Genomic DNA, 26,286 nt, shown 5'->3' on the forward strand with positions numbered 1-26,286 from the left:
TATACATAGCATTTCCTCCATTTTATAAGACTCCACTAATTTCTTCACTGAAGAGGCATGCATGTTTCTGGGGTGACTGACTTGGTGCCTTGCCATCCAGAACACGCAGACCCAGGGAAGGTTACTGATGTGCTCCCAAGGAGCACAACTGTGACAGCAGGGACCCATGACAGAGCAAAGAAGTCCCGCACTATAATCTGTAGCGGACGGGACCTGCTATGTCTTGGTTACAAAGGGCAGCCTTTTCCTCTGATATTTTTTTTTTGAGATATTCACTAAGGCAAAGGGGGGAAAAAACCTGGAACAACAGAAATATTTGCTGATGGGCTTGAACTTCAACTACTGCTAGCAGAAAGTGAATGTGGGACTATTTGCTAGCAAAACTAGAACTCATTTCTGTGAGTCTGTTGTCTCTCAAAACAAAAATTAACACAAAGAATTGATGAAGTCTTTAATGATGTATGTATAAAAAATATATGGAAACTATTTTGTGAATTAGTTATGGGGAAACTTTATGGGATGGTCGGAGACAGTAGGTTTATATTTCTTGTTTCCTCTGTGACATCCTCTAGGATTTTGTTGTAAACAACCTTTAGATCATTGAGAAATTTTAAAATAAGAAAGTGAAACACTACCCATTTCCCTTTATTTCAATGTTAAACTCATTGCATAGCAAACAGCTCTGAACTTTGAAAAGAATATTCTCCCATATTCTGTCTCATATGTTGTTCTCTTTTTCCTCCTTGGAGAAATTAAATAAAAGGGAGTCTCTGAGATGTGCTGGGTCCAGTGGAACACAGTTGAAATTTTATGGAGATTATGAGACATATGAAACACCTCAAAGTAATTAAGGGGTGTTCCTCGAAGAAGGTGACATGGATGACAGCCCAGCTGAAGTACCTCTACAAAAATGCACACAGCGTGGGCAATAAACAGGAGCTGGAAGCCATCGTACAGCAGGAATACTATGATATAGTTGCCATCACAGAAACACAGTGGGATGACTCGCACAACTGGAGTGCTGCAATGGATGGCTATAAACTCTTCAGAGGGATAGCCAAGGCAGGACAGGTGGCAGGGTGGCTTTGTATGTTAGGGAGTGTTTGGATTGTCTAGAGCTTAATGATGGTGATGATAGGGTTGAGTGTTTATGGGTAAGAATAAGAGGGAAGGCCAACAAGACAGATATAATGGTGGGAGTGTGTTACAGACCACCCAACCAGGATGAAGAGGCAGATGAATTATTCTACAACAGCTGGGAGAAGCCTCATGATTGCTAGCCCTTATCCTCATGGGAGACTTCAATCTACTGGATGTCTGCTGGAAATACAATACAGCAGAGAGGAAACACTCTAGGAGGTTTCTGGAGTGAGTGGAAGATAAATTCCTGACACAGATGGTGGGGGGCCAGCTAGGGAAGATGCCCTGCTGGACCTGTTGTTTGCAAATAGAGAAGGACTTGGGGGTGATGTGATGGTTGGAGGCTGTCTTGGGCATAGTGATCATGAAATGATAAGAGTTTTCGATTCTTGGACAAGTAAGGAGAAGGGTCAGCAGAACTCCTCCCTTGGACTTCTGGAGGGCAGACTTTGGCCTGTTTAGGAGTCTGTTGACAGAGTCCTCTGGGAGGCAGCCCTGAAGGGCAAAGGGGTCCTGGAAGGCTGGACATTCTTCAAGGAGGAAATCTTAAAGGTGCAGGAGCAGGCTGTCCCCATGCACTGAAAGACGAGCTGTCGGGGAAGAAGACCGGCCTGGATGAGCAAAGCACATTTACTGGAACTCAGAAATAAAACAAGAGTTTATGACATTTGGAAGAAGGGGTAGGCAAGTCAGTAGGACTACAAAGGTGTAGTGAGGTTATACAGGGAGAAAATCAGAAGGGCCAAAGCTCAGCTACTGCCATAAAACACAACAAAAACTACTTCTGTAAATACATTAGCAGCAAAAGGAGGGCCAAGAAGAATCTCCAGTCTTAGTCAGATGTGGGAGGAAACATAGTGATAAAGGATAAGGAAAAGGCTGAGATACTTAATGCTTCTTTGCCTCAGACTTTAATAGTCAGACCAGTTGTTGTCTGGGTATTCAGCTCCCTGAGCTGGAAGGCAGGGATGGGGAGCAGAATGAAGCCCCCATAATCCAAGGGGAAATGGTTAATGACCTGCTACACCACTTAGACACACACAAGTTATGGGGCTGGATGGGATCCACCCAAGGGTACTGAGGGAGCTGGCAGAAGTGCTCATCAGGCCACTTTCAATCAGCAGTCCTGGCTAACTGGAGAGGTCCCAGATGACTGGAGGTTTGCTGATGTGATGCCCATCTACAAAAAGGACCGGAAGGACGATCCAGGGAACTACAGACCTGTCACCTGACCTTGGTGAGAGGGAAGGTTATGGAACAGACCATCTTGAGTACCATCACACAGCACATACAGGACAACCAGGGGATCAGGCCCAGCCAGCATGGTTTCATGAAAGGCAGGTCCTGCCCAACCAACACGATCTCCTTCTATGACAAGGTGAACCACTTAGTGGATGAGAGAAAGGCTGTGGATGTTATCTACCTGGACTTTTGTAAAGACTTTGAGACCATTTCTCACAGCATTCTCCTGGAAAACTGGCTGGTCATGCCTTGGACAGGTGACCGATTTGCTGGGTAAAGAACTGGCTAGATGGCCAAGCCCAAAGAATGGTAGTGAATGGAGCTAAACCCAGTTCGTGGCCAGTCATGAGCAGGGTTCCCCAGAGCTCAGTGTTGGAGCCAGTCTTGTTTAATATCTTCATCAGTGATCTGGATGAGGGGATCGAGTGCACCCTCAGTAAGTTTGCAGACGACCCCAAGTTGGGCGGGAGTGTTGATCTGCTCAAGGGTAGGAAGGCTCTGCAAAGGGACCTGGACAGGCTGGATGGATGGGCCAAGGCCAACTGTATGGGGTTGAACAAGGCCAAGTGCCGGGTCCTGCACTTGGATCACAACAACCCCAGGCAACACTACAGGCTTGGGGAGGACTGGCTGGAGAGCTGCCTGGCGGAGAAGGACCTGAGGGTGTTGGTTGACAGACGGCTGAACATGAGCCAGCCATGTGCCCAGGTGGGCAAGAAGGCCAACAGCATCCTGGCTTGTATCAGCAATAGTGTGGCCAGCAGGAGCAGGGAGGTGATCGTGCCCCTGTACTCGGCACTGGTGAGGCCACACCTTGAGTACTGTGTTCAGTTTTGGGCCCCTCATGACAAGAAGGACATTGAGGTGCTGGAGCGTGTCCAGAGAAGGGCAACGGAGCTGGTGAAGGGTCTGGAGAACAGGTCTTCTAAGGAGAGGTTGAGGGAAGTGGGGTTGTTTAGCCTGGAGAAGAGGAGGCTGAGGGGAGACCTTGTTGTTCTCTACAACTACCTGAAAGGAGGCTGTAGTGAGGTGGGTGTTGGTCTCTCCTCCCAAGCAACAAGTGATAGGACAGGAGGAAATGGCCCCAAGCTTCATCAGGGGAGGTTTAGATTGGGTAGTAGGAAATATTACTTCACTGAAAGAGTGGTCAGGCATTGGAAGAGGCTGCCCAGAGAGGTGGTGGAGTCCTCATCCCTGGAGGTGTTTAAAAGACACTTGGATGTGGTGCTTAGGAACACGCTTTAGTGGTGAACTGTCAGTGTTAGGTTTGTGGCTGGACTCTTAAAGCTCTTTTCCAACCTATACGATTCTCTGTGTATTCTGTGTGTGGGCTGCCTGGAATGTAAAGTATTTTCAATCTTCCTTTTATGAATATATGAAATATTCTTAGTTTTTGAAAAGTTAGAAAGCAGGAAAAGCATATTGAACCATGGTAATTTTGCACTCTCGCACATCCCTGCTTGATGAGGCTTTGTAATGTCACCAGCTGGCAAAACAGGAAAAAAATTGTATTTCAACTTCCTTGAGGGTAAAAAGTAGGGAGAAAAAAAAAAAAGGGAATGACATATTTTACATCAAAAACCTGTAAAATAATGAATTCTATTGAGGAATATTTTTTGTTTATTTGCATGCTAAGTACAGCGGGAAACAGTAACATTTCAGAATTTCGTGTAGGATTTCGATGTGGTCTGATTTTCCGCAGTGGTGGGGGGTGCGGAGCAGGGTCCTGTGGGGTTGCTAACGGTTCCTGCGAGTGCCGCGGCCCCCCTGCCAGAGGAAGGCAGGAGCAGGGCAAAGCTCGGCACCCCCCCTGCCAAGGGCTGGCTCACGTTGCTCCGGGACTACGAGCACCCTTAAGTGCTTTCTTGGATCTGTGCCCATAAGTACACTAATTGTTTTTAAACAGATCCAAGAAATGAACCGTTGCCAGCTGGAATCTCTCCTGATGAAAAAACATGTTTCTTTTCCATCATCTACATATTTGTGTTTTGGAGAAGTGACAACAGAAAAGAACAAATTTGGACGAGGAGTTTAGTGCTGGGCAGCCCCTGCATGGTTAATCACAGGTTCAAGGCTGCTTTTGGAGCTAGCCCTGCCCAGCTCCCCAGTAAACTCCCAGGTTCACGTTAACAGGCTGCTTCGGCTCAGACTCCATAGCTGTGGAGTGCATGTTCCTGAGCTTGCCTTCACACGGCCCCAGGCCCTGTTTCATGAGGTGCTGCTGGGTAGCGCTGTGCGTGATCGCCCTGCATAGCCCACATTTATCCTCTGCTAAGATATTGCTGGAGTGTCCCAAACTGGGTCACTCCCAGCGGTGCGGGCAGAAAAGCTGCAGGTTACGATGCTCTGAGTTTATACCATTCTCATGCTGTTTTTTACCTTTGGTATTGCCACAGTCCTGTAATAAATCTGGGAACATACAGATAAATATACATTTAAGCAGGAAAAAGCATGGATATTAACCACCTACTCCAGTGACAGCAAATTCCTAAGCTGATATTTAATGCATTTAACCATATTGCAAAGGCTTATCTGAATCCTGTATATACAGATTTCTAAATTTTCGATAGAATAAATATTTACATACTTATATATCCCCATGAAATCCAGGATAATTTTACTTTCATTTCAGAAAGTGCACGATAGCACCTAAGAACTCCAGCAAATAACAAGCCCATTGCATTAAGCAGAAGAAAAACAGGAAGATAATGAGAAGTAGTCCTCTTCCTAAGGAATATTTAGCAGAAAAATGGCAGATAAAGAAAGATGGCAGATAAAAAGCAGTAGAAAGGAAATATTATGAGATGGAAAATTGAAGGTCGGATGGGTTATCTGATCCGTCAAAGAAGGGACAGGATTTGTCTATGTAATATTTTGTAGACAGAAATGGCAATGTGACTTCAAGTCTGGAACTGCCTCATGATCTTACAGCCTGGAAAATAATAGGATAAGCCCTTATTTACTTACCAAAATTACTTGGACAAAAACGAATAGGGAACAAAGAGAACAGAACTGAAGGACCTGCTCACATGCTCTAACCACTGAGATTTCCTCATTTCTCAGACGATTTCACAATGTTTGATCCTTTATGATTGCAAGTCCTATCCCTCTTTCCTCGCTGTTGATTCACCCTGCATTCTTCCATTGCCTTGTACATCTTAATTGTGGGAGGCACAATTTTTTATTTCTGCAGTAATTGTCATGACACTGTTACTATTTATTGGTTCTGAGGTACTGCAGTACTTTCTATAAACATTTGGACATAATCACAAAATTTATCACAGATTCATAAATAGATTGATATTATTCCAAACAACGTTTGTGGGAAAATGAGCTACATCCTGAGAAAAATTGCTTAGTCTTACCACAGAAGCCTACTTAAACCTCTCAAAATTGCACTAAGCATCAACTGGAGACCTACAAAATTAAGTTTTGTACCTGGCCACACACATTCTCACCTCTGTACCTCCAACTCCTGCTGTCTGCAGTGTGGTGGGAGTGACACTGAGCATGACTGTAAATTCTGTGGGCCAAGAGAGATTCACGGCTTGGGAAAGGTTTACTTTAAACTGGCTGTAGCCTGGTCCTAAGGTTTGAACACCCATTTGCAGCTGTGGGGCATTAGGTGCTTTCCTGGGACACTTCATCCAGTTTAGTATCATCTGAAAGAAATTTGATACACTTGCTCTAAAACTGTGACAGGCAGTTGAAACCAAAGCACAGTGAGCAGGAATGATTTGGAGACTGACTTTGAAAGCCCACACCCGAACTGAACTAAAACATTCATGTGAACATGTCCAGCTTATCCCTACATGCCAACATTAAATGGCATCTCACTGGCTTTTCCCAGCCCACAGGAAAACAAGACATTTTTATTTCTTTCTTTGCAAATTTTTCTCACATGGTAATGTACAAGATGGAGAAAAACAGCTCTTTTATGGATTTTTTACTCTAGTAGAAAAGAGTTCTACTATGGATATTACAAACAAGCATACATGTTACAGCCTGAGGATTTTTATTCTCTGCCCAGTAATTCTGTAGGAACTCCTCAACTTCTATTAGATTTTTTCATTATTCTTGACTCTTGACTTGTAAAGTCATTTCCATTGAACATTACTGGTGTCATCATCATTAAATCCATCTGTGCCACCTCTCCTTCTCATGATGACCCTGTTCTTGGTCACCAGGACCAAGGAAAGGTCTTTGACCGAAGACAGCACTCGTGGATGAATTTAAGAATATGTGTTTGAGTTGCAGCAAGAACAATAGGCACTAACACTGAAGTGATCAATGTGTTTAAGGCTACCTGAATCATACTTGTTGCAGAGATAGACTTAAAGTATTTTTACTTTTTTTCTGACTGAGATATTTTGTGTATTCAGCTTTCCCTTAAAACCACTCATAGGATCACTGGGGTAAATAGGGTTACTTATATGCTTCAAGTCTGATGTGCCAAAGTACTTTGTGAAATGGGTTGAAAATCACTTTCAGACCTAACTAATTTTTTTAATACTGGAATTTCTAAGACCATGATGTGGTATATTAAAAAGCAAGAAATTTATTTCCTCTCAGGTTTTGAGCTGTTCCCCTTAACTACAGAGTCTTGAGGTACTGTAAACCAACAGTCAGGCTTGGCAGGTAGGATTTGTCCCTATGTAGCAAAGTGAGTCAGTTAACATCTTGGGAAACGTTTTCTCCAGCTGCAGGAAGTATATTAAAATTCTCACAACAGCTAATGCCCTCACAACTCTGTTGACAATTGCCACCAGCTTCTATGAAGAGCTAAGCAGCCTCATTACAAATCATCAGGTGAAATGAATGAGGTTCAATGTTTAAAGAAAGTCAGAATAATAATTCCATAAAATTGAAGCACAAAGCCCAGTGGAGAGTGTTCCTGTAAGAATTAAGCTATTAAATTTTTAAGTAATCATACACAATAAAGCAGCTGAAATATTGTTTCATAATAAATACTATTGGTGATGCAAATCTGATTCATTCTAATGGCTACTATAATTATCTGCATGGTTTGTGAGCTGTTAATTTTGAGGATGAATAATTGGTTAAACCAAGTTTTGTGTATTGCAATGTAATATGCTTGTTCAATTTTCCACTTAATTTCAATTAATATGGGTTTTACATGTACTCCACTGTTGCAGTTTTTATGCCTCTTATTTTTAATTAGGAAAAAGCAATACCTTAGTAGAACAGAACAAATGAGCAACACTGTGTGTTGTTTCCAAGGTTTTTTCCTGTTACAGATATTTCAAGATCACTTAACTATCCAAAACATTAAACACTGCTCCTGAGGTTGACTGGAACTGGGAGTGCCAGCTCCCACACAAAACAGAAGGGACAAAGGGATCTCTCAGTGCCCTCATCACTTACTGACCTCTACACAATGATTTCCAGTTCAAACTATGTATCTTTGCTACCCTTCCTGATGTTTTCAGTACTCCAAAATGTTTTAGTGATTAGAACTGCACGGTGATTTTTTTGTTCACCAGTGATGTTTTGGTTTTGTAGATGCACCAATTTTATGATGAGATCAATCACCAGCTGGAGATTCTTACTCATCTCCATGGAAGGTTCCTAGATGTCAGACTAGATGCTTGTCTTCTGGAAGGATATTGTTAAACTAGATGAGTGCTACCCTCAGTGTCATATATTAGTCTTCATTTCTTTCAAGAAAAAAATTACCTGTACATCAGTCTTCTCATGGCATAAATTACTTGTCACATTGTGCCACCCCTGCAGTTGAGACAGGCAGGTGTAAGCTCCATCCCTACCACTTGCCAATCCCTCTATGGGAGGCTGACTCTCATAGAGTGGACGGAGAGGGTTATTTGCATTCCCTTTGCTCCTGGCTGCCCACACACAGGACTCCCTAGCTCCTAGGGATTGCTGCTTGACCGATAAAAGGAGAGTAAATGTTCTAGTAGAACATCTAGTAGCTACATCTGGTAGCCATCCTTTTGGGTCCTTCCAGAGCCAAATCTCTCCTGGTGTCTGACAAATTCCCAGCATCATTAATGCATTTGCTTTATCTCTGACTCTTCTCACTTCACCAGTATTAAAGGTCTGGTGGCCGGAGTGCAGCTGGCAGCTTTGCTGACAACATATGAGGCAGAAAACCTCCAGCCTACTCTTCCTTAGCTGGACTGGTGCTGCAAAGAGAGCAAACCTGTGTCCTTAATAACAATGGGTTATTAAAAGAAAAGGCCTTCAGGATGCTGCTGAATGAATTTTTACTGCACATTTCACAGAAGCTTAAATAGAAAATAGAAGTCAGACATTATGTTTTAAAAGCTAAACAAAGTAAGGTTAACTAATTCTGGCTAAACAGAGTCATTGCCTAACCTGCATCATCAAGCCCTTCACAGACATTTTAATGCATTCATCTGCATTGCATCATTATGCTCACTTCATAAATGGAGAGGAGTAAAAGACACAGAAGTAGGAGAGCTATTCACGTAGGAACTGTTGGTACAGTAAAGAAGCTGGGCCTAGGTTGGTCTGTTTGCACAGGATTGGTTCCCATGTCTCTGAAACAAAAATGTTGTCTACAAGGCCACTGCAGAATAGATGCTATGTTAGCACTTACACGTCAGCAAAAGATCTCTGAGGATATGGAAAGATCTCTGCAGGCAGGAAGAAGATCCTGGATTCCCCAAAACATTATATTATAATGTTCATGACGCATGCTTTAAAAACACATGGAAGAGAAGTAGTCAAAAACCAACATACGTGAGGTGTGGCACTGCACAGAGAAAGGCGTCAGCTGGATGGTAAAATATTTAATGGGAGCCTCTTCTTTCATTGTTGTCTTTTTTTTATTTTATTTTTTTAACATGGTCAGTGTGTGTACCATGAGCTGTTTAAGACACTTAAAAAGACTTTTTCTGCCACTAATAGCCAACCCAAAAACAGACGTCTGAAGAGCTGATCACGTTTCAGGCCCGTGCACTGACCACCCACTTTGTGATATTCCCTGGCAGGCCAGATGACTCTGAGGACACAGCATGTCCAGGACTCGAAGATGGGGTTTGTAATCAACGCAATATACTCGATGGCATACGGCCTCCACAACATGCAGATGTCGCTGTGCCCAGGCTACGTGGGCCTCTGTGACGCCATGAAGCCCATAGATGGTCGGAAGCTCCTGGAATCCCTCATGAAGACAAACTTTACCGGGGTCTCTGGGGACATGATCTTGTTTGATGAAAATGGCGACTCACCAGGAAGGTAATGTTGACATTTTTCAAACTGTTTAATACCAGACATGTTAACTGTACGTAGTAGATGCATGCAGACTTGACGTCACAGCTGTGATGACATACTTCTGTTTTCACATTTCCTGACTTTCTGTGCTTATTTTTACAAAAGAACTCCTTTTTTTCAATGTGCAATTTTTTTTAATGATTAAGGTTAGACACATGAACTTTCAGGCATACAATCTTCCTGCATGAATTTGCATTTTCATCTGTACCATTTAAAGGTATTAATTCTCACTACAAACCATCAGACCTTCAACTTTATGTTCATAGACTGTGACAGCCACCATAACATTGCTTTCTCTGTTTTGGGGTGTTTAAATGTATGTGTTTGAGTGATAAGCATTCATGGCAGATATAGTTCTTTTATTAAGAAAGGTAAAACACTACTAGAAATATTGTATTGATTTTTCTAGGATTTTTTTCCATCAGAATTATTAAAAATCTGTTTCCATATCTTCCAAATAAAGCCTTTCCACTTGCATAACAGACTAAGCTACTAATTCATGCTGTGCTGCTATAAGCCAAATTGAATTTAAACAAAGCTTCTTTTGCTGATAACTTACATACATGTATGTACATACACCTATGAAACAGGAGTTTTTCTTTTTTTATGACTTATCTGCAGTATCTGTATAAATGCACATTAAAAAGAATAATGAGGGTTTTTTCTGGGTTTCTGCCTACTGAAGTCCCAGAAGATGAACAGCAAGTGTGACAGCATTCAAAGTATATTTTCCCCTATATTTCAGAGGCTAGATTCCTGCCTCATTCACTGCCTTTGCCCCGGTTTGGCTGAGGCAGTCTGTTCTGTCTACATTATTGGGAAGTTTTTTTAAACATCTTTGTGATAGCACGATATAAAGAGACGTCTAGAGGAAAAATTGTTCATCCTGTACACTCATTTAAATTTTGACCTTCCTACTAATGTGAGCTGAAAGGAAAGCATTAGCTTCCAAATGGAGATGGGTAGGAAATGTAAATCCATTGGTCAGAATATTTTGACATTTCAAAAAAATTTCTGCAATTTCAGAACTGATTTTTTTTTTTTAATTTTATTTGAAAACCTGTAAAGTCAGCGTTCTCCCCAAAAGAGAGCAGGGCAGCCACCTACAAAGCAATCTGTCTGTGTTTCTGGAGACACAAATTCTCAGACTCTTCAGACTCAGACTCTAAGGAAGTGCACTGTGAGCTGGTAGGAGAAATCAGACGCAAACTGGCAGAAACCCAGGAAAATTTCAGATGGAAATTTCTTTTCAGCACTGTTTTGGTGAGCAAGGCTGTCTTCTGCTAAACATTTCTATTTTTACAAATAGCTGAATTCTGAAGAAAAGTGCTCAGTCTGGATTTTTCTGATCAAATTATTTTAAAAAGATTTGTCCCAGACTTCTCCTAAAGGATTCCCACTTGGTTTTAGTGGTGCTCAGATGCAGTGGACTGCATTCCTATCTGTTTCACTCATTTCTTGCAGAAAGGCCGAAGACTGCCACAAATAAATGATATGTGGCATGACAACAGCAATGAAAATATCTAAGTGTTGCAGAGAGACCTTTTTCTCATGTCAGCATGCTTAACAATAATGATTTCATTCCATTTATTGCAAGGAATTTAATTACATGTCTTGGGTCTTTTTAAATCCACTTCTAAGAAAGATGATGATGGAATTATATCATGTGCAGTCATGTGCTTAGCACAGCAAGACATTAGTGTTTCACTGAAGAGCATGGGGACACCATGTTGACTGTGCACCTCAGAGTAATGCAACTTTAAGATAAAGTCCAGCCTCACTGGATTTGTGTGAGATACAGTGCTCTGTCTACTCAAACTAATGGACTGAGTGTAGTGAAAAAATGGTCCCAGAGTTGGTTTACTTTTAAACATAGTTCTTTGTTCCCTCTTCTCCTACAAAAGTCACATCATTAAATCCAGTCTATGTGCTTAAATTAGCCAACATTGAGTCAAAATCTATTTTTTCATGATTAAGAAGGTTTTATAGGAAGCTCCATCTCTAACACCCAGGTTTGGAATAGTTTATAGTCTTTTGAGCACTGTTAAATGCTATTTGCAACAGCTGGGAGATAGTGCAGTCATACTGGAACAACTCATCTCCTCTGCTCACTTGCCTTGATAGCTGCATCTTCACTTTGTAAAACGGAAATTTAAATCCTCACAGCTGTACTGTGGTGGTGGTGTTAAGCAGGAAATCAGAACATAAAAAGCCGTTCTGACCTAGATAGCTCAGGATTTTGATGTATAGCAAAAGGGTTTTGGTATTATACGACAGATGATTAATCCCAGAAGATGCTTTGAATTCTGGCCCTGTTCCAAAGTCCTTTATGTGTGTGTTGAGCTTTAATCAGATAGACAGTCTAGTGAAGGGCTTGTTCTAGGTGAAACAGAAGACATGGAAAAAACCAAATGAGTATGGAAGGAACAGCCGTGATTTCTCAGGAAGATAACAACTATCTGTAAATACTACTGAAACTCCAAAGAAGGCAAGAAAAACAAGATGCTGATGTTTTGCCTGTGCTACCAATAGAATATGGATTCTCAGCAACTTCATGGCACTTCTGTTTTGAAACAAGTGTTTTGCACTGTGATTAGGGTACTGCTGGAAAAGTGTTATTGCACCATCTGGTCTCTCCTCTCCTAAAGTGACAAACTGTCCCTGCAGTATCTCAAGGGAGCTTCAGGGAACCAGTGACTCATGAACATTCTTCTTTTGGAAAGACGCAAAAATCATATGATATGGGTTTTTAATATCACATCATATGGGGTTTCGACATGCATTCATATTGCCCATCCAGTCGGGCTCCACCTTCATTTTCCTTCACAGGTTGCTTGCAGTCCTAATCCTGACATGTGTATGATTTTGGCATTGAATCCCTGCAATAGTTTCTCCACTGTGACAGTTATACTTTGTTTCCTAATGCAAAGCATTCTGAGATCCACAGACGGAGAAAATCATACAAGAGTTTTGCCAGAAATCTTTTATGTCAGCCTCAGAAAAATATTGATGTTAGATACAGTATGGGTAATGCTTGTCATTCTTAAAAGTGTTTCCTCAAAACTTAACACGCATCAGCACCTTATTTAAGAGGTTGCTTGATTTAATGTGCTGGTTCTTTTACTTATCCATACATTGGACGTCACAAATTACACTTTGACAGTTTCACTCATAAAGCAACCCTGTCCATGTGCTTTGCCCTGGGATCTAATCTCGTGCCTGCTGCCAGGAAAAAGTTGTCTCCTTGTTTACAAACCAGGCAGTTTTTTAAAGCTATGACTGTGTTAATCTTCTCAGTCTGTATAAATTCGCTTATTTGCCATCAGCGAATTTCATGGTGCTTAGTCAGATATCTGCAAAACCCACCAAATAGGAGGTAAAGAGAAGTATGACATCATCACTTCAGGAGCTGCCCAGCTTTCCAAGCATGCCTTACAAACAAGTGCTAAAAGAACTGGCTTGTAAGCCAGAAAGGTGGCCTGGTGTTCAGCATGCCAGTAGGGGGCTAACGAGCCCTACCTGCTCCGCAGACTTTCTGTAAGACTGTGGGAGCTAAAAACAAAGTAGGAGGAAGAGGAACATGAACCTGAAAACTCTGATCACCTCTAGCTCTGCTCTTAATGCTTCTGTTCCCAGACAATGAGGTGATCTGAGCCAAAAGCAGCCTAGGACTGAGACATGAATACTCTTGCTCTTCCATACCATACTGCGCAAGGAATTAAATGTGTTCTGATCACTGACGAATTATATAAAAATGAAGGGGGTTGTATGGATGGGAAAGAATAGCATTTGCTGCTGCAACGCTGTAAAAGAAAAAGGGGGGAAAAGAAAACCCAAAAGGCAAGTCTCAACTTCATTCTTCAAATGCCTGGACTACAAGGTACCTCTTGATAAGAAGATCCCCCTGAAGCTTCTAGAAAGTCCCAGAGTCCTGGAGTCTGTGCCTGAAGAATGATGCCTGGTTCCTCTCTGGGTGCCACACCAAATTGCACCTTGCAGTCTTACAGCACAGGAAGTTTCCTTTGATCCCACGGGACTAGGTTGCTTCTACCTCACTTTAGGAGCTTAGCTGTCTTCAGGCTTCCTCTCTCGGCAGGGGAATAAGCACCTGCAGACAGTGAGGACCACTCAGTGCTGGGAATTTCCATCATAGGTTTAGATTTTTTGGACAGCTAGGGTTCCTCATGCAGTTGGCTTCAGTGCTGAAAGTTACACAGGATGAATCCTGCCTGGCCCGTTTCATTGTTTTCCTTAAATAAACACAGTCATTCTCAGAAACTTAGTCAGTTAACACCAAAGTGTTCAATAATAGAAGAAAACAAAATAAAATATGAGGGAAAAGAAAGATTATATGACAAAAATTATTGGGAGAGGCTCAAGGGCAAACATAATGCTTGCTATTTTGCCTTCTTTATTTCAACAAGTTTGATTTTGACTGTATAGTGTTCCTTTAATTTGAAGCATTTCATGATGTCTTCTTCTACTCATCTATGTCTCCCCTTTGTGTTTCCAAAGATATGAAATAATGAATTTTAAGAAAATGGGGAAGGACTACTTTGATTATATCAATGTTGGCAGCTGGGACAATGGTGAGCTGAAAATGGATGATGATGAAATATGGTCAGAGAAAAATAACATCATCAGGTCTGTGTGCAGTGAACCCTGCGAAAAAGGGCAGATAAAGGTAAATATTTTATCCATTTACTTCAGTTGTGTAGAATGCATAGCCTTGAAATTTGAAAACAATTTTTTCTTGACTCTTACGTGGAGACAGTATCCCACACCTTAATTAAAATGCAGAGACCTATGTATTTAGTTCTTACTCGTATCATAATCATCTCACTATTTTCATAAGTCACCATTTTCTTGTATTCATATGTCTGTGAACTGCTGACTTTCCAAATGCTTTAGAACAGGCATTGTTTGGGGGCTTTTTACTGCATGTTTTTACAGCATCTGATTCAGTGGAGTGCAAATCCCTGACTGGGACTTGTTTATAATTTACTGCAGGTAAATTATAAATAATAATTGCTACTATTTCAGTGCTAGACACCTAAACTGGAACATTATTACTCAGACCTTAAGTCTGTAGTATAATCAAACAACATCAATAACTACCGCTACTTAGAACTTCAGGAAATGTCGGTAACATTTTTTTTTAATCATATCTGTTTTACTGCTTATTTCCCAGGGTTTTGACTTTTCCTTCCTCCCTTTCCATGTTGCAGTAAGTAAGGAGGGTAGATGAAGCTGTTGTATATTAATTCTACTCTATTATCCGTCACCATCCCATGACACTTCCTACAGAGCAGCCAAAATACCGAAAATCGTTAGCTTACGTTGCAGTCCTTTATATAAAACCTGTGGGCTGAGGGGATGGGCATGGACAAAAGAGTGGCCCAGACTGAAAAAAAGCAGCTGTAGTTTCTGACATGTCTCAGTGGAAGCTGGATCACTTCTCTCCCATGTTAAGACGGCATGCCTGAAAAACCAGGAAGCAGCTACAGTGAGGGGCTGATGGGAGGCTGACCATGCTCTGCAACACAAAGTGAATCTCTTCAGTCTGAGTTCTCCAGAGTTTCAGGACACAATCACCATGGTTTATTCACTACCTGGTTTTTGACAGTCAGTAAGCAAGTTTCATCGGCCCAAATGTATATGTCTTCAGTGTTGGCATATACAGTTATATCGGATTTCTGAACTTTCTTTATAGTCAATGGAAATAATATATTATTGCAGATGAGGAATTATCTCATCCTCATGTAGGCTTTGAAAACAGTTAAGATAAATCTTGGTGTAGAAACACTTCTTTCTCTTCACTGATGGTAAAAGGCACTCAGGCAGGACAGTTGGTTCAGATGAGAACATACCTTCTGCAGATACATAAAGGAAGGTGGGATGAATTACTCCCACAGTAGCTAAACAGGGGTCTGATGTTAGCCTGCTCCATCCACAAAGTCACATACATGAGAGGATGGAGATGGACAAACAGATAATAACTTCAGAACTGGGCAGCTCTGAGTTCCTTTATGGTCTGTTGCCACAACACAGGTGATGGGATGTATCTTGTGACCTTCATTAACAGTCTCCTTCCACCTTCTGCCCACGCTCTCAAGGATTCTCACAAGAGGATTCTTCACTATGAAACCAATTCATCACACACTTAGACAGATGCTTGAAGTCCAGTGTCTGAAATGTTCTTTATGCTCCACATCAGGTTATTGATTATAAATCTCAAAGTTTAATTCACAGACCTTTATCTTCACGGTCTTCATAGATAATTGGAAGGGCTTAAACCTGCCAAGCTCGGTGGTGGTTTTCATGCAGAATTCTGTGGGACTGAGTTATTATGCAGGAATTTGAAACACTCAGTGTAATGATATCCAACAGTAAGCATCATTTGGTATATCCATCTGAAGGACTTGATAAAATCCAAACACAAACCAACTCCATACATTTGAAATAGTGCAGACACACGATTATTTAAATAAATGTAGGTTCAGAGGATTGCCCAGATGACAAGGGGAAAGGAAAATAATTTGTTTTAGAGATAATTATTTTTGCTAAAAGGGACAGAAAATATTGTTTTAAGTTAAGTGCTACAACAGAAAATTTTTCAAGAAATAAAAAAATAAAAGGATGAAGAAATAGCTGACTAAGCAATTTAATGCAAAAAACTCTGACCTGATTCTGAGTAGTAGAGAACAATTATTATGATTCCTAGAGAAGGATACATAATCCTTCTCTGGATTAATCCCCAGCTAGTGCTGTGTACGAAACGATCAGTGTACCAGCTTTCTGACAGATTTGTCACATTCCCTCTATTTTATAGAAGATGTTGATTTGGTGAAAAGTTTAATAGAAAAATGTAAATTAATTGTTTACGTGTTTTGATAATAACATGGTTTCTATTTTGCCATTTCATTTTCTTGAGTATTTTATACAGTGTAAAATTATGGGTTTTTACAGTGCATCAACTCTACCAAAATGTGTCTAAAAATTAATACAAGATTTCTAAGAATTGATTTTCCCAGATACAAAAAATTTTGGGTTTTGTTCAACTTTTCATTCTAGTTCAAACTGAAAGAAATCTCAATATGTAAATTCTTCTGGAGGACAGATATTCTGTTTTGCATGTAGCTCTAATCTCAACACTTGCAGAGCAAAACACTTATGCTCCCATGGCTTTTCTGCCAGCTTAGCTCTTCAGGTATGGCCTTTTTTCATTTCATACTCTACAGTTTTAAAAACAAAACCTAAAATTGAAGTTTCAAGTCCCCATATTTCTGACGAAAATTACATAATTCACACTTTTTTCACAGCATCATTGCAAAGAGCAATCCAGTTCTTTTTGATTACACTCCTTTACATTTCATTTATTAACACTGCTATAAAGACATTTGGTTTTGAAGCCATCTTCTATATTCATCATTGCAAAAGATACATAACCTACTTCTTATGCTATAATTGGGAGTATAATTTATAAATTGTTTGGGAAGAGCAGAGAAATTGGGAATACTTTACTTCAAAAAAAAGACATATTGACAAGAAGCACAGATGTTTTCAGTGCCCAGAGATGATAAATAAGGACCTTGAAAAATCTGCATCTCAATCATAAGCATGCAATAACATTTGGCAGTAAATTATAAAATGAGAAATCAGGTCAGATGTTAAAATGGATAGATACCATTCTCACTCATAAATGTTAATTAGAAATGCAGTAATTAAATAATTCTGGAAAAGGCATGTTTGGTTTGATGTCTGGAAAAAATCTGTTTTAACTGATCACTCACAACTGGATGAAAAATAAGCACCCAAAAAAATTTGGGTAATGAACTGTTAGGGAAATAACGCCGTTGACATGATTTCCTGTATGGACCACAATGGACTGAAATATATGCCTTGACTGTCATGCACTGGCTCATGTAGGCACATTGCCATCTGTGAAATTTTGAATTTTGCTAATTCTAAGAGAGGGAAAAACATCTTGCTATCATTCTGTACCACCACTTATACTTCTGTGGGGTTGATGATTTCTATCTTCGGGTACATACATGACGGGAGAACTTGTGTCGTATTTCGTATAAGCAAACATATAATGAAAAGGAATTTTCTTTAAAATGAAATTTTGAAAACCTCTCTATAAAAAAAAAGAGATTAAAAATTAAATTAGCAACTGGGGCAGCATGAATGTACGTTTATGCTGCTAAAACAAATGTCAATTCTTGTCTCAGGTGATCCGTAAAGGAGAAGTGAGTTGCTGTTGGACCTGCACTCCTTGTAAAGAGAATGAATATGTATTTGATGAATACACATGCAAAGCCTGCCAGCTCGGCTCCTGGCCCAATGATGACCTCACAGGTAAATGAGTTGTGGCTGTGCTGATGTTGTAAATGAAAATGTTCATCTGCTGAGTTGAAGAAACAAATGCCAGGTACAAGTGAGTATGAGGACTGTTTCCATCAGATTGAACCCAGGGATAAAGCTGAAATTTGAACGGAGGCTGGTATTTGTCTTCCCGCCTCAATCTGATCCAGGAATTGTTGGCATAATTCAGCTGCTTTCTAAAGACCTGAGTTACTAGATCTAGAAATAATTAAAAAAAAAAAAAGAAAAATAGCCCTGGTTTTGTATTCAACCTTGTTCCAATATCTAGCTGGTGGTGCACATCTTGTCCTTCCCCAAGCAGGCAGAAAAATTAAGTCCTTATCAGAGAAATTATTAAGGGAGGTCAAGTTTCAGATTTTTATTTTCCTCCCGAGCAGGTACAGAAGAGTCATGTCATACTTTATTTTATAATCTGAAAAAGTGATTAACTAGTTGCTGTAGTTAGTGCTACTAAAAGCGTGACTGCTCCAAACAGATTTAGGTTTGCATTAGTCCTTTGTTCACCAGAAAGTCTGCTAGAATACGGGGCTCATGTTGTCCTTGCCACGGCATAGATCTCTATGCTCTTGCAGAATACCAATTTGGCTACTTTAGAGATAAATTATTCCAACACTTGTATCCCACAGCCTCTCTTCTTTACGATTAGTAAACAGAATTCAAGTATTCAAATGCTCAGAGCACGCATCACTTCAAAACATTGTTCAGGGGTCAGGTTTTCATTGTGCCAGGTTCTGTATAGACAAGGGGAGAAGAGACAGGTTTTTTCCAGAAGAGCTCACAGATTTGGTTTGCGTATAATTTCTGTGGACGAGGGGAGAAATTTTTGAGGTGAAAGAGAGGGAAGACAAAGGGAAAAGCAGTTTGCTGGAAGAATTTATATAAGTGGAAGAGAGTCAGGCAAGGCTTGGCGTATAGGCAGATTTTTATACATAAAGTTAATCCTTTCCTGGTAAGGATTGTTGCACGGTTGTAATATATGAGCTAGGTTACCTAATTACTCCCAACATATCCTTTAGCCATGAAACTGATGGGGTATTTTCCAGAAAATGTCAAGCATCAAGCTTCCCTTGAGAAAAAAACTTTTAACAGAGAGAACTTAAACAGCCACAAAATGGACTTGCAAGTGCTCCTGCAGCCCAGCTCCCCCAGTCCTGCTTCCCCAGGCACTCAGCACCCAGCAAAGCCATCTCATCTCAGGGAAAGCTTTCTTGTGCCAGGAGAAGGGAGAAGGGGAGAAAAAGAGACCCAGCCCCATGTGTCCCCCAGAGCAGAGTACTGAGTGTGTGGTATAAGCTCAGGTTCACACCCCAGCTGGGCCATCCAGAAGCCTCCAAAGCTCACATTGCAGGGACCAGGCCACCACGCCAAACTGATCAGTTTATGAAGATCAACTAGTGCAAATGGTCAGCTCTTCAACCAGTGGGGGTCTTGTCTGAGATGTGACAGATCCCATCTTACATCTTTGTTTCAGTGAGCACCTGAGGTTTTACCCAACGTAGAATAGCTGGAGAAGGAGCTGCTACAAGTCAGTTAGGAGGCAACTTGCTCCAGGTGCCTCACCGGCGCAACAGAGGACCCACTTGTGAAACACTAGTGTTGGGAACTGCCCATTGACCTGATAAGTTTGGGTAATTAGCCTGTCAGCACCATATATAAGGCAATGTGGAGCAAACAGCCACCAGGCTGGTCTTTGGGCTCTGTGCTTTGAGCTGGCTTCCCAGGGTGTGCAGATCTCCATGCCTTAGACAAGGCATCTGTCTGGGCTTGTGGGAGGATTTACCCTCTGAAGGTCTTACTTTGCTCTCAGGATGGAAAAGCAGGATGGGGTCTTGTAGGATGAGTCAATGATTTTCCCCTCAGATCTGACTCTTTTAAAGGCAAGTAGTTGTCTTTTTAGTCAAGCCAACTGCTTCATGTATTACATGAACTACTACATTTGCAGATAGTTCATCTGGCTTTAGACATGCATTTTATGCCTTTATAGGGACCAAAGTCAATATGCTCACAAAACAACCCCTCAGGACATCAGTGACAAGTAATGTTCCTCAGGAGATCTAACCCTTGTTCCTCAGCCAGACACAAGTTCAACAGGCACTATTTGGAAACTGAAACCACTGATACAATATGCACGTCTGGTAACAGGACACCCATCACCATAGCTTCATGGGTGTGTAGTCCCCAGATAATTTACTATTTACATGATGGTTGGCTCTTGTCTTATTTAGCTTTGTATCAAAAACAGATTTTAAAAAGCCTACTCTCAGCTTGTCCATACAATATATTGAGCTGTATTTTTAATGGTCATATTTATAGTCCCAGCTTTTGCAGATTGTAAAAAAATGCCTCTCAGTCTCGTTTACAACATAAGTTTTAGTAATAAATTTGAATTAAAAGTAAGGAGAGAGACATGTATTTTGTATCCTGGCAAGGAAGTTTCCCTTCAGTTTTATAAAGCATACACCAATCTCCTTTAAATGTCCCTACATCTGATACTGCAGCAGTCTATGCCTCTTTGCTGCTTGATAAAGCCACGTCTTAGGTAATGTCAGCTCCACAAGGCTACACATATAAAAACCTCCCTGGAATAAGTCTTTCCTGCATGATCACCTGCAGATGAGAGACCTGTAAATATATCAGCCACGCGCCTTAGGAGGCTTTCAATGTGGAGCTGCACCTCACTTTTTGCCAGAGATCTGGACTTCGATAAAAACATTTTTGGAATCCTTTCTTGGCTTATGCAACAAAACATTGCTCCGTCTTTCTTATGCTCGATGACCAGCATCAGTTTTGTGCCGCAAACTTCACTATATGAAATGTGTAATGGCAGGGATGTTGCTCACAGAAAATAAGAGATATTCATGTTTTTTCAGTCACCTGTGAAATATCAGAATTCAGATGCAGGAGGAGGAAGACAGAGGGGATGCAATACAGGCAGGAAAATGAAGTTATTATCAGAACAGAAAAAGACTTTGAAGTCCTGAAGAACTCAAATCTACAGGAAGCCCAATGGTAGTGGGAAAGAGAAGTGTGAGGAAGAGTTTCTCTTGATTAAATCAGTTGCTGGCTAATATCTACATCCAGAAGTGAAGCTGAGGCAAGAAAGGGAATGGTTAGCGACCCGTATTTTATTTCCTCACAAATTTCAGTTTCATTGCTTATGCATACAACTTTCCACAGGGACCAGCTCCTGCTTGGACAAAAGTCTAGTCATTCTCTTCCTTTTCTCCAAATTATCTGTACCATCCCAACATGCACCCTGAGTCATTTTGTTCCTTCTGGTTTAGTATCAAGACGTGCTTTCCAATCTACTGTAGCAGCCCTTCTTCCCCATGCACTGTGTTAGCAACTGCTGTATGTTACAGCACCACTTCACACATTAGCATGGCTGGTATGGTTGAGCCACATACTTGATTAGAGCAGGATAAACTCACGGGTTTAAGTCCAGAAGTATATGCCAACCCCTCCACTATTCCTCAAAGCCCTTCTATGCATTATATTCACAGTGGAGGGAAGAGAAATAGATTCCAGGCATGTTTTGACACAAATGAAGGGATTTTTCTTCATTTCACTGAGGAACAAACCTAAATGAAATTAATTTTTCAGTAGCTTGATGAGAATGGGATTTTGGTTTTCCAAAACCTCAAGTGACTTTGAGGACATGGCCTTCTGCATTGAAAAAGGGTGCCTTGGAAAGACAAGGTAAGTTTTGTTCAGCACCTCAGAGCTTTTTCAGTGAATGTAGGAACATATTGGTCCAGTTGTCACTAGTGTTTGTTTAAGGACATTTCTGAGGTGGAAAACAGGCAATTACTCTCTCTTTCTGTGATTCAGGGACAGATACAACAATAACAGAAACAAAGTTTTGTCTAGTGACCTTGGGGACTGCAAGGAAAGTAGATTATATTAATTTCAGTGACGCTTGGATTATCTTCAGGCTGTATTGACATTTTTCTCATTCTCTGTATACACCAAATACCCTGGCTATTTGATTTTCTTAATTGGATTCCCACAAAAATAGGAGCTGAAATATTTTACAGCTCTTGAAATGTTTTGTTGCTATTCAACAGTAAGGATAAATATCAGAAATATATATTTTTACTATAGTTTAAAAAAATGCTTTCACTAAATACGGTACAGAAAACGCAGGATAGCAGTGTCATGATCTTGTCTGCCTGTTTGAAAGTGCCAGATAAGAGCTGGATTACCCAAACAGCCCTTGAATGGAAAGGACTGAAAAAAGGGGACCCCACCTCTAGGTGACACAACAGCCATTTCAAAGAGCTCTGACAACCGTTCGGCCTATACCAATCTGGATTCCTCACTGAGAAGCAAGGACAACTGCCTCCCTCATCCTGAGGGCATTGCTCGTACTGTCAGTGAGAACAGGCAGTGCTGGGAGCCGCTGTTGTCTCAGCTCCAGGCAGAGTCTGGGATAGCCCACTGCCGTGGCTCATGCAAACCACCTGCGGGGCCAAGGGCAGAGGCGATGCTCGATGTAGGATCTTGGAGTACTCTTGCGAGGGCTTGGTCAGCTCTTCCTGAAGTGTACTGATTCGGGTCTGTGTCTCATAAGACTGGATCCTACCCCCAGCCCAAGCAAAAAAATCACTCATCTCTTGCCCAAAATATTTTCAAACAGTAACTGCTTTTTTGCCACCAAGCTGCTTTCCTGTATTGTTGCTTGCAATAAAGTTACAGCCATCGGTAATTTCAGCAATTGTCTGACAGTTGTGAGCACAAGGCAGAACACAATTTAGCCTGTGTTGACACTGATTTTGCTGCTGAAACATTTTTGACCGTACTTGGTAAGGCTGTAATTCAGACTGAGGGTGGAAGAAGGACACAATTTTTATCTGGTTGTTTTTAGCATTATAAACGCACATCAGCAGACATAGTGTCCAATTTTTACCCTGATTTTCTGTGCCCTATACTGCCCTTTCCTTTTTATTTCTTATTCCAAATGAAATGTAACCATTTCCATAAGTCACTCACATGCCAGCCTTTTGGAGAAAGCAGATGAGGATGAGTCAAGGGTTCAGGTGGCAATATTATGACCAGGATCTCTGGCTGTCATTTTCTCCCCTCCCTTGTTGCTGGGTTTGTGGACTTTTCATCCCTCAATTGCTTGGTCTAGGTAAGGCGTGGACTTTAGCTTCCAGTCCATTTACAACCCAAGTCTCCAGCGTGAGCCACACAGTGCTTCACCGACGCTGAGCTCAACAAACAGCTCTTGGAGGCTCCTGAGCTGGATGAAGGGGGACTTGCCAACAAAGCCAGAAGGATCCACTTGTAATTGTGCCTTACATTATCGAAAGTTTGCTGAACATGACATATTTTGAACAAAACATTTACAACACACAGAGCCAGCATTTTTTAGTGAAACTTAAATCAAAACATTAGAGCTAACATAAGGATAGGCCTGATTGCTGCAATTCATCAGTTGTTCCAGTCATTCTGCACATTTGTGTAATTAAGGAATCATTCCCCATGTGGTCACAGAGTAGCTTTAATGTATTATTCTAAGATTCATGGCTTTGCCTTTTACTGTAATGCACAGCTAAATCAGTATATTTGAGTTACTAGGGACTTAGGCCTCTGAGCTACAGATGCCCCAGCTTTCACGGTTTTAAGACATGACCAATCCCACCTCCTGCCCTGCAGAGTTGGCAGAATAAACACATGCACAGTCCTCAGCTGCATCCATTGACTGTGCAAATCCGCCTCTGCTGATGGGTTCAGTAAATGTGCCAGCCTGGGAACTGCAGCAGCTAAAAAGCCAGGACATGGTCAACGCCACATACCCTGCTATTGTAGCAACTACAAAAGGTCCCACCAGAACAGGGCAAAGAACTGGTGACTGTAATAGTTTACCACAGCACCAGAACTTAGTACAGAAATGTTAAAGATGTCCCCTCACATCAGTTGGTCTACATTCTATGTGGAGGTCAGGGGGCTGATTTCTCACCCAGGATTTTGGAAAGTGTAATCCTCACTTTTACCTTGTCAGTTTGGGTAACAAGTTGAGGTTTTATTAAAAAAAAGAAAAAATTATAAAAGCTACCCTGCTAACTTCATCGAGATTTTTATTCTGACTCCTACATTTTTGCATGTCGGCTCTTCATATGTGAAAAACCCAAATAACTAATCAAGATAACACTTATCCCAACTTTTGGCATTATAAATAGGGAACCATTCAGAAACATGAATATAAAATAACAGCATAACATCACTACACTTTGAATAACATGTGCCAAATCCTATGTGGTGGCTTTCATTCACAACTAAGATGTGGCTAGGTTGTTGTTTAGATTTCAGCCTCTGTGTTTGGACTTCCGTTATCCTTGGAAGGATCTGCAAAAAGTTACCAAGAAAACCAAGTCTTTCGTCAATGGGTTGAACTCCCTGCCCAGGATGCCAAACCCCACTAAAAAAATAGTTAGGACTTATTAAACCAGCAGTAATTTTCTGCCAGTTTTTGTCTCCATGTGCAGATTCAGTGAGTGTTAGCTCATCATGTTGACTTAAGAGACTTCACCGAATTCCCTTCACTTTCCAGAGTGCATCCTATTCACAAGCCTTAGTCTTTTATGTTTACCTTTGGAACTAGTTTAATTATATTTTATACTGCCTACCATAAAAGGGATTTTCAGTGCTAAGCTAATACAGTTTTATGGATGCTGAAGGCATGGTAAGGTCTCTTAGGTGTCAAGGCTGTAATAACAAATTAGAACAGTGTCAAGATCAAATCCCTAGAAAATATGGACTATAATACAGTGCTTCATATCTGTGAACTATTCTACCAGATGAACTAATTTTAATGCAGTATGAAAGATCAAAAATAAGTGACAAGCTTACCTCTACAGAGACAGCACAAGGTATTAATGGCTTCTCCTTTCCTTGTTCATGACACAATTTAGCCTATCCCTGAAATAGCCAGATATTTTTCCAAAATATCAGAACCTATTTTTCCCCACAGAAGATCCTTATCCATAATTTGGTGGTGATTTTTGATGCTCCTTTCAGAAAACCTTTCCCTAGAGCATTTAATGGGACTCTGATTTTTAATGCTGCTTGCCTTGCTATTCACAGGCACATCTAGCACCTTGCACCCACTGGCTATGTTTCTGGCCAGAAAAACATAGAGACAGTTTTATGTCAATTTTACTGGGGCTCTGGTCCCAGAAATAGTGCACTCTTGAGCACAGAGTAGAACAACGCTACACCTGCTCCAAATTGGACTGGCTCCTAACAGCCTTTCCACAAGCCAAAGATTGCCTCAGCACACTGCAGGGACCACAAGAGAGGGATGCTGGCCCTGTTCCACCTGGAGTTTCTAAGCTAGCTAGGAGAGGACACTTTCCAGGTGCTTGGAGATGTTGATGAACTGTAAGAGGTGGGCTATGGGGCCAGATCTTGTCCAAATGACCATCAAGCATACACATATTTAGGGGATAGGAATGAGTTCTTGTGTTGCCCTTTTTCAGCTTTTGCTTTGGTACAATCCTGGCTATCAGCCTAACCTGAACACTCACACTGCTGTTTTCCCATACTTCTTTTACCTGATCTAGTTGTCCCTTTCTGCCAAGTGCCATTGTCAGGAACCATTAGCTGCAAAGCTATTATATAAAAACCTCGCCGATCATTGCTTTATGAAGACTATCCAGTCCTTAAATCTTAATTGAGGAATAAATCATTGAACGGTTTAGCATTCTCCTTGTAAAGTACACCCAGTGATGGGGGAAAGAATGGGACAAGACTTCAACTCCTTTCTCAGATATTTTATCAAGAGAACATAAAAAGAGTAATAAGGCAAGGAAGGCACGAAATAGTCTGTAACTAATGAGAAATGCTTGGTTATGATTCACGTCTGCTGTAACTTTAGAAACTGAGCAAAATTCAGCCTCTATATCATTGTCTGCATGTAAAGGCCAGCTGCCAGATAAAGACCTTTTCTCTTCAAATTTCCTGTCCAATAAGATATGGTAGTATTAGAAGCTGGTAACAATTTGTTTCCCAAAAACATTAGTTAAATTTTGACAAAATCACAAATAGATTTCAAGGTCACTTACTCACAGAACTTTTTGGGGAAGAACCCACATGGGGATATCTGCACACACCAGAGTACGCTTTCTAGTTTCCACCCTTCTTCCACCACTCTCATGTATAAAATGTTGATTTTAATTATGTGATTCCTGTGCTATCTTGTTCTTGATGAAGTCAGAATGAAATACAGTCTCT

At 41.0% G+C, this 26,286-nt stretch overlaps 1 protein-coding gene across 2 annotated transcripts in view; it reads left to right on the forward strand.

The window, feature by feature from the left end:
- GRM5 (glutamate metabotropic receptor 5) overlaps positions 1 to 26,286 on the forward strand; it is a 283,397-nt gene that overhangs the window by 229,606 nt on the left and 27,505 nt on the right. For both annotated transcript variants that reach the window (XM_064441396.1, XM_064441395.1), the window contains exons 5-7: positions 9,378 to 9,624; positions 14,176 to 14,344; positions 17,895 to 18,021. In XM_064441396.1, coding sequence (XP_064297466.1) covers positions 9,378 to 9,624; positions 14,176 to 14,344; positions 17,895 to 18,021 — 543 coding nt within the window. The remainder of the gene's footprint in view (positions 1 to 9,377; positions 9,625 to 14,175; positions 14,345 to 17,894; positions 18,022 to 26,286) is intronic.

This window comes from Phalacrocorax carbo, chromosome 1 (assembly GCF_963921805.1).
Source record: "Phalacrocorax carbo chromosome 1, bPhaCar2.1, whole genome shotgun sequence".
Taxonomy (NCBI): Eukaryota; Metazoa; Chordata; class Aves; order Suliformes; family Phalacrocoracidae; genus Phalacrocorax; species Phalacrocorax carbo.